The 17,573-nt window shown below is 39.4% G+C and overlaps 3 protein-coding genes across 6 annotated transcripts; 1 reads left to right on the top strand and 2 right to left on the bottom strand.

Annotated features, from left to right (window-relative positions):
* Positions 1-569: 569 nt before the first annotated feature.
* RB195_000100 (uncharacterized protein) lies at positions 570-7,928 on the bottom strand (the record flags this gene model as incomplete). Of its 3 annotated transcripts, XM_064196251.1 has the most annotated exons (5): positions 570-676; positions 954-1,050; positions 1,155-1,241; positions 1,830-1,940; positions 2,018-2,020. In XM_064196251.1, 5 exons carry the CDS (start codon positions 2,018-2,020, stop codon positions 570-572), a joined length of 405 nt encoding a protein of 134 aa, XP_064052132.1. The 3 variants fall into 3 exon arrangements, with proteins under 3 accessions (XP_064052132.1, XP_064052133.1, XP_064052131.1); XM_064196252.1 differs by lacking the exon at positions 1,155-1,241; XM_064196250.1 differs by lacking the exons at positions 570-676; positions 2,018-2,020 and adding an exon at positions 7,896-7,928 and having other exon boundaries at positions 688-1,050.
* RB195_000099 (uncharacterized protein) lies at positions 5,480-11,544 on the top strand (the record flags this gene model as incomplete). Of its 2 annotated transcripts, XM_064196249.1 has the most annotated exons (10): positions 5,480-5,640; positions 6,650-6,683; positions 8,808-8,927; positions 9,961-10,075; positions 10,138-10,250; positions 10,659-10,750; positions 10,848-10,910; positions 11,045-11,118; positions 11,228-11,323; positions 11,414-11,544. In XM_064196249.1, 10 exons carry the CDS (start codon positions 5,480-5,482, stop codon positions 11,542-11,544), a joined length of 999 nt encoding a protein of 332 aa, XP_064052129.1. The 2 variants fall into 2 exon arrangements, with proteins under 2 accessions (XP_064052129.1, XP_064052130.1); XM_064196248.1 differs by lacking the exons at positions 5,480-5,640; positions 6,650-6,683 and adding an exon at positions 8,420-8,521.
* Positions 11,545-13,233: 1,689 nt separating this feature from the next.
* On the bottom strand, positions 13,234-13,522 carry RB195_000098 (uncharacterized protein; the record flags this gene model as incomplete). Its single annotated transcript, XM_064196247.1, has 2 exons — positions 13,234-13,392; positions 13,454-13,522. 2 exons carry the CDS (start codon positions 13,520-13,522, stop codon positions 13,234-13,236), a joined length of 228 nt encoding a protein of 75 aa, XP_064052128.1.
* Between the last annotated feature and the right edge of the window lie 4,051 nt (positions 13,523-17,573).

The following is a 17,573-nucleotide window of genomic DNA, read 5'->3' as shown; positions in this document are numbered from 1 at the left end:
TTCCTAATTGCCTTTAAAAAAACGGCCCAGAAGATACGGCTTCAGGCGTACTGGCGCATTTTTTTCTGCAGGGAGTTCGACTGGAGCGCGCCAGCCTTGTGCGGCGCATCATCCCGTATACGAATACTCCACCTGAAATCCGTACCACCTCAGATTCGTGGAGTGATGTCTTTAAATAACAAAAAAAGCCACGAATAGCAATGATAGAAGAGCTACATATGTAATGAGGGAAAGGGGGTAAAAATATGTATACACGATAAGAAAGAAAAATGTGATGGTAGTCTCTCGAATCATCGAATTTCCAGAAATTTTTGTCTTTTTCGTTTTTTTCCGTTTTTTTCCTCAAATTTCGCATCCGAAGTTTGAGTGCGTCGCATTTGTAGAATGTTTAATTATGATTGCATAAACAAGGTTTTGTAGTAGGTTTTGGTACGTTTGCATAACCGTTTTTTTGTAATAATTTTGTTCTCGAAGAAATTTTGCAAAAATTAAAGTATTCGCTTGGGCTCTTAAGATCAAGATGACCACAATAACACATAGAACACTCTCAGTTAAATTTATTTACAATTTCACAACAGATGACAAGATACCGACAAAGACAATCGTTGATTTTTTTTTCTTTTTGGATAAAAAGTTTTCTTTTTTTCTGTGAGGACAACTCGATCCAATATCATCTCTTCAAAAAATCTATTTGTTATAAGTGTATTCATTGCTTTGCGTAGCACAACTTCTAATGGAAGAAGTTTTTTTGTGAAAATTATGCAAATCTTTGGGTTGACGGTATGTCTTATCAGTGAAATTATGGATTTCTGCTTCGCCGTTTGATGGATCCTCACTGTAGTATGTTTCTAATGTTGTACTTAAAAATTTCCTACTATCACCGTCTGGATTTCTTAATCGAGGAGTACGCGCGTATTTCGAATTACTCTCCGCAACTCCAGGTAGAGTGTCACCTTCTGTGAAGAGTACTCTTGATTGGAAGCAGTAATCCGTCAACACGACCTCCTCATCCTCATATTCATCCATGTACGGTTGTAGAACTTCCATTACCTTAAATTTAGAACTCGTAAAGAAGAACTTAACTAATTAATTTAATTTAATTTAAAAGAACTATTTAAGAATTTAAGAAAAGGTGTAATGATTCGAATTCTTACTTTTATAGCTGTGCTTTTGCTTAGATGTAGTACGTAGATAAGAAAATCAACACAACAGAAATCTTTCACCACACAACCCTTTATGTCCTGAAGTTTCGTATAGCTTGTTCTATGGATTAAAAAGTGGAGCGGCGTGGCGTTTTTTTTTTCACCTACTGCAGAAAAACTGTAAGTTACACGAGAAAATATAGGTTCCTGGTGAATATCTGGATATATCATGAGATAAGTGTATTTCCAATGGTTTCAGGGTTTTACTGGACATCAATACCTCCAGAAACTAACATACGTCTTATAGTAATTGTGTAAACACGATTTATATCCTAAGCTTCCGCCTTAACCATTGGTGACTTTATAGAGCGGTCGGCTGTTGAACTTACAAAGGTTCAGCTGTATTTTGTTAATATTGGTAAATTAATACAGTAACCTGCAGCATAACTCAATCTTGGCATAGCGTGACATTTTCTGGAATGAGCGTTTCCCTGCCAATTTATTTCCCGACAAGAAAAAGCGCTCGGAAAAACGCGATGCTTATCAAATGAAAAATTTTCAGGATTATTCCCGATTGTTGTAGTCATTGTGTAGAACATTTAATACGCCCAGTCGAAATCATGGTCAAGGGTAATATTTTTCCCCCGATGTCAACGTTGAATAGGAGATTCCTGGATGATGTCTTACATTGTGTAGCATCCGCTGTTCTTCATCCTGTGTAATAACTCCATTTAATACGCCGGTGACTTCTTCGGCAGTCCATTGCCTGAATGGTTTCTTCAGCACTTCGAGTTCCACCTTGAAAGCTAATTCTTGAGATTTTTTAGAACATTTTTATAGGATTTTGTATGTTCCTATGAAAAATAGTGGGTTACCATAGTGTATATCGAGTAATGAGATTAGTACTTTGTCGAATAAATGACCTTCCCGGAGGCGAGCTGTTTTATTTATACGATTATCACAATCAATATGCATCAATATCAAGTAGGAGAATTTCTTTGGTCACCTCTCAGTCAGTTAGTACAATTTTTTTTCAGTCAGTGTATTCTTGATCTAAGTTATGCAACTAAAGTATAATTAGCATTTTATGTTGTTTACGTGCTTATGTGTACGAATGCATGTGTACGTTGACTCCATAAAAATCCATGCTTTCACATCCTTTTTTTTATTTAGCCCATAACCTCCCATTTTATTGAATCGAATATAAATAGACGAAGATAGCCAATGTTGTCAGAAATAAATGAGTCAACAATTCTTAGCAAAAGCAATCTCAAGGTTGGTTGCTCGTTTGTTCCTCAGGAATTCAAATGCTGCCCAAACTCATTGAGGTATTGGGATGCGTGAAAGAAGGGCTTGAATGTCACAGACAAATAGAGACGAAGTCGAGTGTTGTATTAACTTAACTCCACGAAAATACAATGCATCCACAGAAGTGAAGTGGTGACAGTGTCAGTGGCTCTCATTTCTCAGGAGGAAGGGAGAAGAAATTGGGCAGCTAAACACTAGGAGCTCGTTAGAAACTAAATTTAAATGTAATTGAAATAGATTTCTGAGTAACGGCTCATTTCAGCAACAAAGACGAGGTCAAGCTTGTGTTTTCACGGAAAGATACTGTAGGTGGTGCAATTTATTAAAGAGACTTCGACCATACAACAAAAAGGAAGTGATCGTCACGGAAACCGGCGGCTGTTAGCGAGTGCTCGCGATACAAATGGAAGGCAGATGGTAGCAGAGTAGTAGTCCTTCGACAAAGCGTGCGTGAGTTCTAGCCAAGGTCACCTATTCGGGAAGTGATTTCAGGCTTGGCTCAAATTTCCGTTTTTTCACGACACGTTTTTTTTCCAACATTGGTTTGATTGTTTCAAAAAAGTAAACCATCATCGCTCTCCCTCGTGCCACCGGTACGTTCTACCTCAGTGTGCTTTGCAATTTCAATCGGTATATTCATTCCTAACTGTCGATGCATGAATTCAAGGACAGCACCCTGATTGCTGCTTCAAGGAAATCAATCTTGCTCAGTGGAACTGACTAAAAAAACCGTACTCTCGATTCGCACAGGAAAAGAATTGGTAGAGATAGGATAGACAAATGAACTTTAACGGAGGTGTAGATTGGAATAGCAATCTGAAAAGGAAGAAGTTAAATAAATTTAGAAAAAAAATAAAAATATGTAAGATTCAGTGGTCAAAAGTTGCCCACGGAAGGAACTATGTACATGGAGCTTTTTTTTTCGGATTTTTGATTTAGTCAAAGAAATCATATAAGGGCGATTTAGGCAAACTTCGGCCGAGAAAAATTTTGGTTGTTTTACACCAATAACAGATTGCAGGTGGAAATATTTCACAAAAAATATACAGGAAAGTTGGAGTCTGAGGAATCCTGAGATTCCGCAAGTGTCGGGTAGTTGTCCTCAATAGAAGAGTGATGCTCGTAGTCAAGAGTACACAACATATCCACATATACAAGGATCAAACCACATCCTTCAGTGAAATCACTCACAGCTGTCTATTAATGTTTTTTTCTTTTTTCTTTCTTTCTTTTTCTGGCTTTCTGAACTTCACCCAGCTGAAAGTCAGATATAATCTGTAACTTCTTTTCTTCTATAACTTCGATCCTAAACCTTGAGACCTCGATGTTTTGGAATCCTAAAAAGTCTCTTCCAGCTTTACAATTTACTGAGAAGCTTGGCTAGCAAAATATTTACAAACATGGATCCTTTTTTTCGCTACCATCGCATCAGCTTGGCTATTTCGCCACAATGAGGTCATCGCTAAGTTCGTTCTCGTAGACTCTTGATCCAGAGGCCGATAGCGGTCTCAGGTGCCCTTTAGTACGTTTATACTACAACTCCACTGAAACGTTTTATTAGCGCAATCTATTTTCACACTATTTGCAAATAGAGAACCTTTTTGAAAATCTTTTTATCATTCATGTAATCTCCTGACCTCAAGCTTCTGAAATGAAAGAGAGTTATACTAAAAAAAAAGAAAACTATGCATAGTTGGAACCAAATGAAGCTGTGTAGAAATCTTTCATTCATTGTTTCTGCTGCTCGAGTAGATTTTTTCTTACAAACTTCTGTTTAACATTATTCTCTGAACTTGGTATTTTCTACAGAGCTCACAAAATTTTCTTTGAATTTTTAAGATGTTACCTATGATAACCAGCGCACTCATTTTTTCACTTTTCATTTTTCATTCTAATTTCACTCTTTTTTCAATTTCATTTTTTTTAATCTGACATTCTTTTGTGTATAGTTTTTCAGACGACATCCTGCGCATACTGTAATACTTCTCTAAATAACAAAAATACAATAGGAGATTGTAAATAGTCGCAGTCGGTTTGGATTATTCCCTTTAAAATGAAATTCTGTAAGCGTACGCGCTGTATGTCAAAATACAGTTCCCTTCAAAACCTACCTCACATCAAATGCTGCATTCACATGGATTCTATTCGTCCCGACTTGTATCCGAATCCCATGAGGATCATCGTTGCAAAACAATCGCTACCCTGCTATAATTTAAATTTAAAATTCAAAAAAAATTAAATGAAATCAATTCGAGTAGATATAAGATTTGTATTTTAATTTAAATTTTTGAGGAATTGAAACTAAACGCATAGGTTTACCGAAAATTCTGTACAAAGTTGATTAAAACTGTGTTATCAAAAACCGCAATTAATGAAGTGATGCTTTCTATATGTTCCTGACAGAAATCCTATCCATATCCTGAAGTTACTGCTATTTCCAAAAATTGGAAGTTCGCTGAATTGTTTATAGTAATGTTTACAAATTGACTGTATTGTTTGTATTATTGTTATCATATTCATATTGTTGATTTGCTCGACATTTTTTGGATTATTCGATTTAGGATTTTTCTTTTGGATTTTCGACACTTTTATATATAAAACGGACGGTGTGAACGGTTGAACTGTACGTAATACATTAGGATTTTTTCTCAGATAGCAATTTTCCATCGAATATTGTCATTTTTTCCAATTTGTGGTCATTTACAAGAATTTCTGAGTAATTTAAAAAAATATGCAAGTGAAATTGAAGAAATTCCTATAACTATGGATTTTTTTCTAGCCAACCTATGTCGTATTCATCCAGATTCGCAGTGCTGACAATTGCAGCATGGACGCTCATTCTTATCCTCAATTATTGGTAAATTATTGTAGACTTCATTCAGTACGTACGAAAATTTCAATCCTAAATATTTTTCATTTCAGGTCTCGTGAACGTGATCAAACTGAACTGTAACTATAAATTTTTAATGTTTTAAAATATATGTGCACAATTCCTTAATTTCTGTCCTTCTAGAAGAGTTAAAACAGCAATGGGTCGAGTCAAGTACAGTACACTGGCGGAACGTGTATTTTTTCCCAACTATTTCAAACTGATAACTGCTGCTCAACCCCTACCAGTGCTTGATTTTGTCAACCGGCCAACTTGTGAACAGGTCTACCTTTTTTTATTGAATAAATTGGAAGCATATGTGTATGCACGGGGGGATTGTAGAAGCATTAATATTAGTGAATAAATATATACATCCAGTAGAAACTTCTGAACTTCTCTTGGGTGGATTCGCTGCATTCCGGTTCAACTCTGCTTATAGTGGCTTTGCATGATATTTCTACTCCCGAATCATTCGTGAATTATTGCTCCTACGACTTTCAATAAGGGGCGGGTGTAGTGTAGCGGTTGGAGGTTCCGCTTCCGCTTGCACGATCGATCGGAGGTTCGAATCCGCCCTGGTGCTCATCAAGCCTTTCATCCTTCCGGGGTCGATAAATTGGTACCAGACTTGTCTCGGAGGATAAAACACTGACTTGACATATCGGCTAGCCCCATAAGTCATAGTTTAGGCCAGTTACACGTTCGTAAACCTCAAACGATTCTGAATTAAAGTGAACACGGGGGCGCATCCCAAGCGGATTGATTAACGCCAGAAACTTCAACTTTAAACCACTTTTAATAGACCTCGGAATGGTGATATTTCAGTATTTGCTTCCTTAAATCGAGCACAAAAACGAGCACGATCGAAATCGAGAACACGATGTTGTCCTTTATTATTAATCCTTATTTAATCCTTTATTCGTTCCCAACTTCTCGGCGAAATCGCCCTCCTCAGAACCTGAAATCGAATTTTATTTTATTTTATTTTTTATTTCATCCGATCAAACGATCTATCCTCCGAATTCGTGAACTATGGAAGGAGTACGTGTCTTAGATGCCATCGGTCCCCGTTGACTCCTTTATCAATTAGAGCGGGAAGTGGACTTGAGAAGGAGAAGGACAAATGATCTAACGGCACCTTTAATCTCATGATTTTTTCCTCATTTTGGCAAGAATAAGAGTCTAGACAGCGGCTGAGTTGACCTCTTACTCTACTCTCACCTCTAGTTTGAAAAATATATCAAAGAATTCCCAAATTTGTTTGGATGGGTGCTTCTTTGGAGATCAAGCGCAATCACTCACATCTCATTTGATCTCCGATTCGTTCAAGCGGGCATTACCCGTTCGTTCGTCGCTGTCGTGTGGTTGGTTTTTTTTTTTGTTTTTTTTTTCTCCATCGAGAAATATACGCATCTATATAACATATATTTTTTTAAAGAAATCCATGTGAAGATGCATGACCATGGACCATGGTGGTGGGATTCCCTTTCTTGCTCAAGGGTCTTGTTCAGGGAAAAACGTCAACGGTTCTTCCTTTGGCCTAATATCTCTCATCCCAAATCGTTGAAATTCTAAATCTTCGATCGTAGGATGGAACTTCAAATCTTTTCTTTCAAATCCATAGAACGGGACGGTCGTAATTTTACTCTTTTGAGGCATCGCCCCATGAGTGACTGGATTTTCATAATGCTGGCGAAGTGACCATGGTCCTAAGCCATAGGTTAAACGAGCGAGAACGGTAGTAGTGGAAGAGGGAACATCTGAAAAGAGAATTTAGAGTCCTACCCTATGTGAAGAGTTAGAAAGGTAAACTCAGAGGCGATCCTTTCTCATTTTTTCACTACATCTCTACCAAAAAAAGAGCCTCTGAGATGAATGTTATCCTTGAGAGGTTGTGAGTCTGATTGCCGAGGTGTCGCAGGATCCTATTTCCAAAGACATTGATCGTTCCATTTGGGTGCGCGAGACGGTCGCCATCGTTTTATCTGGGGGGAGGTGGTCGTCTTGATTTACTAGTGAGGACTTTTTATCTCATCGCGGGCTTCTCACGATTTTGGTGAGTTTCTGAGTTCATGCAGCTCCACCTCGTCTCCACAAGTTGCAGCTCCACCTTGTCTCCACCAGCTGCCAGCAGTTCGTGCAGCTCCACAGCGTCATATATGCTGGAGTCTGCTGAGACAGGTGCCTTTCGGCGAGTTCAAGACTCTCAAATTTTCCCGCCAATTTTTTTTTCTGGTGACAACTCTGGCCAATTTTATTTACGCTTTACATGTACATACATCACTCCTAGGCTTTGATGATTGGTTTTTGTGAATTTTTGTATGTGACGTTACTTCAAGGGAGTGTATTTAGGAAAAATTTATACTCTCAGTCCCAGCGAGCCCCTTTTTCGTTAGCACCATCGTCCTGTGATCCTTGGAGTCAGTCAGAGGCAAAGTCTCGTTCTTGCCTCCGTCGAGAATATAACAGAGCAGATCGACGCAATATGTTTGGTGGCATTTGTAAATGACCTCATTCGCTGCTAGCCAGTCTTCCTCAAAGTGACCTTAGTCAACTTATTTGTTCCTTCCTCCTACCTCTCTCTCGTTTGAACGCAATCTTCCTGCCATCTCAGTGTACAGGGAACAATCCTCACAAGTGCAACCGCAACGACGTAAGACATCACCCCACGAATTTGAGGTGGTGCGGTTTTCAGGTGGGTTATGCCTAAACAGGATCGTAGATTATGGGAAGGAGGGTGATTCCGTCCATTTCTTCCTAATTCCCGTAAAAAGTGGCACGGAAGATACGGCTTCGAGCATCCCGCGGCGCTATTTTCCACAACGAGTTCGATTGGAGCGCGCCAGCCTTCTGCACGCGCCGTATCTTCCGGGCCGTTTTTTCAATTAGGAGGGAATGAATGGGGTTACCCTCCTCTCCATAATCTACGACCCCGTATAGTCATATAGTTGGGTCAAAACGACATGAAGCACGGACCGTTGCGCAAGCGGCCGCGCTCGGAAGCGGTGCGGTGGAGACAGCGGTTGGAATCGAGGTGGGACCATGGCGAAATGCAGAGGTGTGTGGCGGTAGCGTGGATCCTTACACGATCCCAACCGGTATGCTCCACCGCTCCGCTTTGAGCGCAGCCGCTTGCGCAAATGCCCTTGCTTCATGTCGTTTTGATCCGACTATAATCCACTTTAAATCCGCGCCATCCCAGGTTCGTATGGTGATGCCTTCAAGGGTGAATGAGCACCACTACGCTCTAAAAGAAGTGCGAGTCAATCTTTTTTTTCTGCACCAGGATTAAGGAGTCCACCTCTTGGATGGACTGGGTTCTCGGAGGTAGCGGTTTTGTTTTGTCCTCAATAGCGATTCTTTGTGACGATAATCGCGAGTTTTCTTAACTTATCAAGAAAAATTACCTCGCAGCCAAGTGACTGGGATCACTCTAATGAGACAAAAGCGTAAAAAAGAAAATCGTTCACTGTTTTTTTCCACTCTAGGTCTTTGCCGATTGGCTTAAGATTGCCCATTCAAACAGCCATCCCGAAAAGCCTCCGAAAGAACTTGCTGAACCTCTACGAAGCGAGTTTCTCTTGAATGGTTACAGCACATTGATTGAGGTACGTTTTGGGAAAAGAAGATGCTTATCATCAGAAAATTATTATATTAATATATATTACATATTGTACATTATATTATTATATATTATTATATTGATATTATATTATATTATTGTCAGAAAACTATTCGAGATTGTCGCGACAAAAGGTCACAAATATTTTGGGTCACACCCTAGGAAAAGGAACTCTGGACTACCGCTATCAATGTTGCCTAAAAAGCGCTTGTACTGATTACCAATCTTTCACGAATTTATTGAAGCTAGGAATATTCCAGATTTTCCTTTCAGAAAGAGTTTGGTTGTGTAAATGGGATCAAAATTCACAGCATTCGAATCTGTCAGTGTATTGTTTATTGATTTTCATCGCACGACAAGAATGGTCATGATCCAAGAATGATCAATCGATTGTCTCACTGCAAAATGAGTTTTATTATTGAGGAGTTCAGCTCGTGGATTTCTCAACAACTAAAATTCTTGACGATCTTAGATTCGTTGATAATTTTCCTGTTTTTTTTTTGTCTTAATCAAACTGTCTTTATTTAAAGAAAGAAAAGAAGACGTGGGAATTTTGTTTTGCAGAATTTTACAGCAATTATTGCAATTTTTAACGGGAACTATGAAAAATCCATGGGTTCTTATGGAGCGGAAGGATCTGGGTTCGTCCAGGGCGAAACTTCACAAAGATGAATTGGAAATTTCAACCTTAAGATTAGTTTTGTTTGCTGAGACATTACGCCTTCTTGGTTTTGTTTATCATCCTGAGAACAAGTGTGATTAAATTTTCTATAATTAGTTGCGATTTTCCCAATTTTTACAAAGGAGCAAAATCAACAGTAGAAGTATTTTAGTGCAAGATTATTTTTAGCACTAATTTTTTTCCAGCAGTTCTTTTCTTGTCCTTTCCTTTCAGTATTCTTCTTCATTTGCAACTATGATCATACGTTATCTTTCTTCATTCTATTTTTCATTTTCATTTTTTTAAATTCCACTTTTTATCTTTAATGGTGACCATTGAAAGCCTTTATTGTGTTGAGGAGTACAGAGACAATCATGCCAAGGGAGTACCCAGCGAATGGAATCAAATCAACGAATGGATGAAGCTAACTGAACCCGAACTGGAAAAAATTAATCCTTACGGTAAACAAGGAAGTGAGTGTTACTACGTAGGACTATTATGGAATTTTTAGAGGGAATGCAAAAATAATTTTTAGTGGCTGTTTACCGTGCTTTGCAAGAATATCCACCGCAAGATATGAAAGGTCTCATTGTAGGATCTATTGAGCCGTGGGTCGAAGTATATGCGCTAAGAAATGGCGCCAAAGAGGTTTTCATTCTGGATTTCTGGATTTATTTGATAATGGGTTTCTCATTGAATGTCCGTTTTAAAATGTATCTAACCATCCAAAAGATCCAAATCCTAATCCATCCCGTGAATAACTATTCATTTATTCTCCAGGATTAAGGGAAATAAAACCTTTTAGGTCTAAGATTTGTCCTCCTTCATTTTCTTCAATACGTTCCCATTTTTCTGATCGATTTTCTATGCCACTTTATTCAAAAATCATTTGTCCATGACTGAGGAATAAGAAAAAAAACAGCCTTTCTCATCGGATAACTCAGTACCTCACTTTATCGTTGAGTTCTGCTTATCTAACGCGAAAAACTCATATTATTTAAAATAGAACATAACCATGGAATTCTAATTACGAAGAAAATTTCCTAATTATTCCAGGTTCTCACTGTCGACTATCAGAATATAACTATTACTGGAACAAATAAGGTTGAATACATCCATCCTCTTGATCTTGTTCATCGATGGCAAGAGTAAGTCGGAATTCTTCTTGAGACAAGAGTAAAAGTATTTTTCAGTCGCTTTTTTTACGAATTTTAGATTAGAATTTTGGATTTAAATAGGTTTTAGATTTGAAGGAGGATTCGATTTTGTCATTTCGTTCTCATCCATCGAGCACAGTGGTCTTGGAAGGTGAATGTTTTTGATTCTGATTTGAAACGATTTTTATGGAAAGTTTCTGAATTTCGCCGCTCTCTCACAATTCACTCGTTAATCCTAGCAATTTCACCTACAATTTTACATATTTCTATTCGTTTACACTTCAGATACGGAGATCCGCTGGATCCAATAGGTGATCTACGCGAGATATGGAAAATCACTTGTTTCCTGAAATCCAAAGGTACTTAGAACGGGGGAAACTAATATCAACACTTCGTGATAAGGATGATTGTTGAAAATCATACGACACAGTTATTTCTGACTTTTTCTGGCAATGATTTCACTTTCAGGATATTTTTATCTTGGAATCCCTCGAGGTCAAGATTCTGTTGTATTTAATCTACATCGTATTTATGGTGTAATGCGATTAGCGATGGTGATGACAGGTCAGATATTCCGCTGCCCTATTTTAAAGCTCTCAAAGGATTTTTAAACATGCTTAATTAATTTAAATTCTAATAATTTTATATATACAGGATTCGAATGGATAGCAACGTACAGAGGCGACTCACCAGTTGCGGTACAACTTACCCAAAACGATTTAGAATACTTCAGTAAAGATATTAGACTGGTACAACAAGATCTTTTTGTGTTAAGAAAACTTTGATTAAAACTCAGGAGTCAGTAGTGAGATAGAAATAGATCAATAGTAAGATGCTCGGTTGTAAAAAAAAACTTGATAATTTTCATGCCAAAAAACATTGTTTATTTGATCATTGTGTGCTGCTGAAATGTATAAAATTGTGAAAAAAAAAATAAATTTTGTGTACGGTTATCAGATGTACGGTACGGATTTCAAGTGGAATATTCGTATACGGGATCGTAGATTATGGAAAGGTGGGCGATTCCGTCCATTTCTTGCTAATTGGCGTAAAAAAATAGCCAGGAAGATGCGACGCGTGCACAAGGCTGGCGCGCTCCAATCAAACTCGTTGTGGGAAATAGCGCGCCGGAACGCTCGAAGCCGCATCTTCCGGGCCATTTTTTACGGAAATTAGGAAGAAATGAACGAAATCATCCTCGTACCCACAATCTACGACCTCGTATAAGTATGACCCACCTGAAACCCGCACTCCCTCCCAGATTCGTGTGGTGCTGCCTCGCAGTGACCCTGTTGATATGAAATGCATTTAGAGGTTTGAGTACACGTTTCGGGTACGGATTCCACCCGAAAAACTAGCGATGGAAATGTGGATTGCCGGATTAGGGGGTGGTTCCGCTCACCTTTCTCTATTTCCCCCTAAAAAACGACGTGGGATCCGCTTTTGTTCCTACGAGGAACATTTGAACGCTCCCTTATATGCGTATGCGTCCTGGTCCCCTCACTAACCTTTTCCTTGGATTCTCTTGGAAAGGGAGTCGTGGAGAACTCCAGCTGGCTGCCGACCGCTGCGCAACCGGATGCGGCGCGTAATTAACATAGATAAACATAAACAAAAACAACAAAAATAGTAGTAAAGGGTATATATACACATACGTTAGGGAATACAAGCGAAAAAACCACTAATTACTTTTTTTCCTTGAGGAATCCGCTTTGTTTACGGTGACTTTTTTACGATGTTTAATAAATACGCATCCTTACGCTATCCGGAAATTCCACATCGACTTCTTTTTTGACACATGAAGTTAGTTTGGGATTATTTGCTGGATATTGTGATGAATTACAATAACACCCCTGCATATCTCAAATTTCTGTGATTGTGTGGTCACGTCAAACCTTATTTGTTATCAGCAAAAGTGCAACACGTGATAGATGACTGCACGAAATACAATGGTATTTGGTACAGGAATTAAGCCATGAAAAAAAAAAATTCCACTGGAAGAAAATTCGAAAATTTCACCCAAACTCCTAAGCCTAAGCACTTCAGAAAATCTTTCCGAGAATAAAAAAATGCCAATTAAACAGTATTCTACTCTAAAGAAAATCTTCTGGAGAAATTCCTCTAAAGAATGAAAGGAATAAAATTGATTTTTGGTGATAAAAAGAAAAGCAACGACAACAATCCGGCGATCGCACTAAACGTCCGGAACGAGCGAAGATTTTTCCATTAAGCAGTGAGGTCACCCTCCGCCGAGCTCAATTATAGATGTAAATAAAAGTTTATGGAAAAAGGATTTTGCAAAAAGAAAAACCATCGTTCCAGGATCTTTTTGCGAAGAAAGCAATAAAATTTTCTGGTTCCTGGTGATAAAAAGGAAAAGAATGATAACAATCCGACACGACCGCACTAAACGTCCGGAACGAGCGAAAGGAGACCACTACGAAGACGTGGAGCCTCGGCAGCACTGTGAGAGATCAATCAGTTCGAGGAATGTTTGATACGTTCGATTCGAAAAGAGTTTGATCGATTTGAGGTTGATCTAGGAGATAATTTACGACGTGTTCCTCTGTTTCAGTGTAAAGGAATGAGTCACACGGGAAAAGTTGGAGGATACCACCGTCCTTCTTGAACTGCTAGATATCCGGAATAATCAGGGAGAAGTTTGACCAGAATTGTGCAGGAGAAAACCCGAACCTGATTGACACCACCTTGATCAATTGATTCCCGTTGTCCTTTTCGAGCCGAAGCCAGTAATTCCTCCATTCGTGCTGATCGCCGGTGAGAGGATTCCGATCCTAATGGTTTCCCCGTTCGCGTGGGCCACGAAGAGCATTAGGTTTTTTTTTCTTTGAAGAACCCAATTCTACCCAGGGTAGGGGGGGGGGGCTGTCGGGTCCATGCCGTAGTTACAGGGAGATGGTTGGAACAGAGTAATTCCATATGACCTTCACTGGAATACACCAGTAGATAGAAAGGAGCCAGTTTGAAAAGTAGCTACATATTTCCGGATGACTGGCGACATTTTTTTTTTTCGCCTGAAATCCACTATGCTACAGGGTTTTTATTTATCATTTGTATTTCTTGGACGAGTGTAGCGAAGTCGGTTTCACCTAAATCTAGTGATTATCCCAATGATGCCGAAAATAAATAAAAAATCTCGCTCATATAGGGTTCGGATATGTGAAATGGGCAGCCTAGTGTTAAGAGGCCCTGAGGCCCTACATACTTCTTCCGCCCGCCCCTGCTTGGAGACTCTCCAAAGCCAAATCTTTAGTCAGATGAAAATCAGAGAAATAAAACAAGGACTTTTTGCTGGTGTTTGCTCAACTTTGTACAATTTTTTTTCTCCTAGCTGAACCCTTTCCTCCTAAATCTTTAGTCCATCCGGGCTTGATAAACCTCGATACTCGAGGTTTCTGCAAGAGAATAAGGACACTCATGGAATATATGGATTGGACCAGGATTCTGCAGACCTCAAATATGCTTACAAGTTTGAGTTAATTCAATTTGAAGCCGGAGATGTTGGTGAATCCCTCCGTGACTGATTGATCATCACCCGAACACTTTATCTGTTTTGTGTTTAAAGACAGTTGGAACAGTTGACGTCATTCCTCTTATAACATTATCAGCACCAGTGCAGAACAGAACAGTAAACAGATTTTCGATTCCCACATGAGACAGAGAAATTAGATTCAAAACATGTACTTTGTAATGCAAAAAAAGGTATTTCTCTTCATTTTTAATTTTAAGGTAATTTAAAAGCACTGACAATATTCCCTCTATAGGCAAATATAGAGATATACGGATTACGAGTTTGAGGGCAACCATGCCATCAGTTCCTCCATAATATCGTGTAAAACGGCAGCGTGGGAAATGGGGTTTCTTCTTACGGAGCACGTGAGAACGGCGTTGCATACGTTGTTTCGCAGTAGCGCGCCATTAGTTCTTTATAATTTTCCAATTTCTCCTTTTTTTTCAATTCTGTTTTATGTTTAAAGGCATCACTCCACGAATCTGAGGTGGTACGGATTTCAGGTGGAGTATTCGTATACGGGATGGGAGACTATGGATTCTAGGGGGTGATTCCGTCCACTTCTTCCTAACTGCCGTAAAAAGCGGCCTGGAAGATACGGCTTCGAGCGTTCTGGCGCACTATTTTCTACAAGGAGGTCGATTGGAGCGCGCCAGCCTTGTGCGGCGCCGCATCTTCCGGTGGAATAACCTCCTCTCCATAATCTACGACCCCGTATAAGAATACTCCACCTGAAATCCGTACCACTTCAGATTCGTAGGTGCCTTTAAGCCTACCTGCAAAGTTAAGAGCCGCGCGGGCGGAGCGGTCTGGCGGATCTGCGGTTTGATGGTTATTGAGCGCGCACGGTTGTGAACACTCATCGAAGAGAAGAGCCGCCGAACCGCGCCGCCCGCGCGGCTCTGAACTCCGCAGGCAGCCTAAAGTCGTGAAAAATATGTCGTAATTTGAGCATTTTTCATATTAATTGTGTATGATCATTTTTTCGTTCAGACCTTACCAAAGAACCCAGAAATTATACAGAAAATCAAGCATTTCACAAAAAAAAAATGAATATCGATTACGAAGTGGTATGCAGTTAAATTCATAGAAAATTCCAAAAAAAAACCACATTCATCTCGATTTATTCATTCTTCGAAATAAATAGGTAATAAATAGAGAAAGGTCAATAGTCTCCAATGAAAGTGAACTAGAATTATCTGACAACCACGCATCCAATTAGAATTTAATCCAAATGTAGTGATTGCTCATTTAATTGTTTATTGTTTATTTGTGATTTATTTATTTCAGTGCTAACTGCAGCATTGCGCGAAAAAATGGTAAAAAATACTTTATTTTTATTTAGGCAAAACTTTTGACGTTATCAAATTAATCGGAGTATAAAATAAAGAAAAACAAGCAGGGCATCCTCCCAAAGACCACAACAACAGGAGGACAGGAGTCACAGCAGGAGTTACCACCACTCAATGGTAAAATGGATCAAGAACTGAACCAGAGGACTGTAGATCTTTAAAATTACCTGTAAATAAATAATAATAGTAAATAATTAAATATGGCTGTGGTGCTAGTGGTATGCAGTGGGAGTAGATTTGTCCCGCTAGTGGAGCGGACCATAGGCATAGATCAAAACTCGTGGATCAGGCTTATGGTGCAGGACCATCCTGTTGTTGATAAAGAAGTACCACGGCTCTTTTCAGTTAATTTATGAGATTTTGGCAGCTATCCAGAATGTTCAGCGAGCTACGATTTCGCGCTTTGCCATGCCGTATGGATGGCCCCTAGGCTGAACACAAGGTAGGCTTCCCAGTTTCTCTGATCTATTATCCTCAAATGCCTGATCAATGATGAGGTAGATTATGGACGAAATCGATCTACGCTCTCCACCGAATGGAAATCGAACAGAAAAATATTGCATATGACTTAAAGTACATTTAAACAAAATAGTAAATTCGAGACGATCGACACCATTTGGAGCTCGTCGCAGCGCGCCCGTGATGACCATCCGTTTGATCCGTAAGCAGTGGATCTCTGCCACCTATGACCTGACCGCGACCACTGCGAGTTTTCAGCAACGGGTTGAGAATTTGTGTGGCACGGATCTTACTAGTAACGGAACTAATATTAGTCAACAGCACGACTATCCGACTACACGATCTTGATGTGGACGCTAATTTAGTGCTCCGGTCCAGTTTCTTTCTTAATTTTTGTGCTAATTAACTTTTTTTTTTGTGATGAGATGCTTGGAAGGATGCGTTGCATGTGCCTCAAGGGCACTCTTCATGGCCTCAGCCTCCTCATTTCCTTCTCCAGGCTCTCAGGAGGAGGATGACACCAAAATGTTCGCTAAAATTAAGAATCATTAACAATCCTTGCCCTCTGCTCCGATGAAAAAAACAATATCCATATTCCATAATTCCATTCCAAATCCATAACAATATTATCCAACTAAAGTCGAACTTTTTCATCCCCATGGGTTCATTGTGATTGTGGATCATTCCGTAAGGATCATCGTAAAAGATCACTGCCCTATGTGTGATCGCTTTCAATCGATGCCAAAGCGTTGAAAACCTTCCTACTCGCACACCTCAGCCAATCTCTGAGCAAACCCGCACGATATCTTGATTTTTCGATTTCGCTGTGCTCTGCTAGCCTTTCTAGGATTTTCCTTGTTTTTCGTAAGGATTTCGGGATTTTCTGAATATTCTAAGCGTCCTCAGCGAACAAACTTATACCTCTTCTTGCTGCAATTTTTTATAATATAGTCCGTCAAATCATTGGATCAAAGATATCCGCACATTGGCGCCAAATTGTCAACTTAACCCCTCTAGCGTTTGGGACGTATATATCCGTATCGTAGGAAAGTTGACGAAATATTAGGTTGGCAACTATGTTCCCGCCGTTTTTTTCTCAAATTTTAATATTCTGCATTGATTTCGTCCAAAATCTACCTCATCAATGGTCAGGCATTTGAGGATAATACGTCAGAGAAGCTGGGAGCGTCGTTAAATATTTGTGGCATAAGGTTTTATGTTAACCTAATACTATGGATAGTGCCGCATTTGTTCGCCTTTGGGGTTTTATATGTGAATTGGCTCCTTTCCAATCGGACCAGTGTACGCGTTCCTGGAGGGTAACATGCACTAATTTTCCTCATCTTTCTATGCACCGGGCACGTGTTTACTCGCACAACATCACAACACAACATAGCGCCACTGTGGAGTGTAGCTTGTGGTCGGGCACGCCGCCGCGCCACTTAAAGGCATCACTCCACGAATCTGAGGT

This window comes from Necator americanus, chromosome IV, assembly GCF_031761385.1.
Source record: "Necator americanus strain Aroian chromosome IV, whole genome shotgun sequence".
Classification (NCBI taxonomy): Eukaryota; Metazoa; Nematoda; class Chromadorea; order Rhabditida; family Ancylostomatidae; genus Necator; species Necator americanus.
The sequence above is the reverse complement of the archived record's forward strand: the minus strand, read 5'-3'. Positions and strand labels throughout refer to the sequence as shown.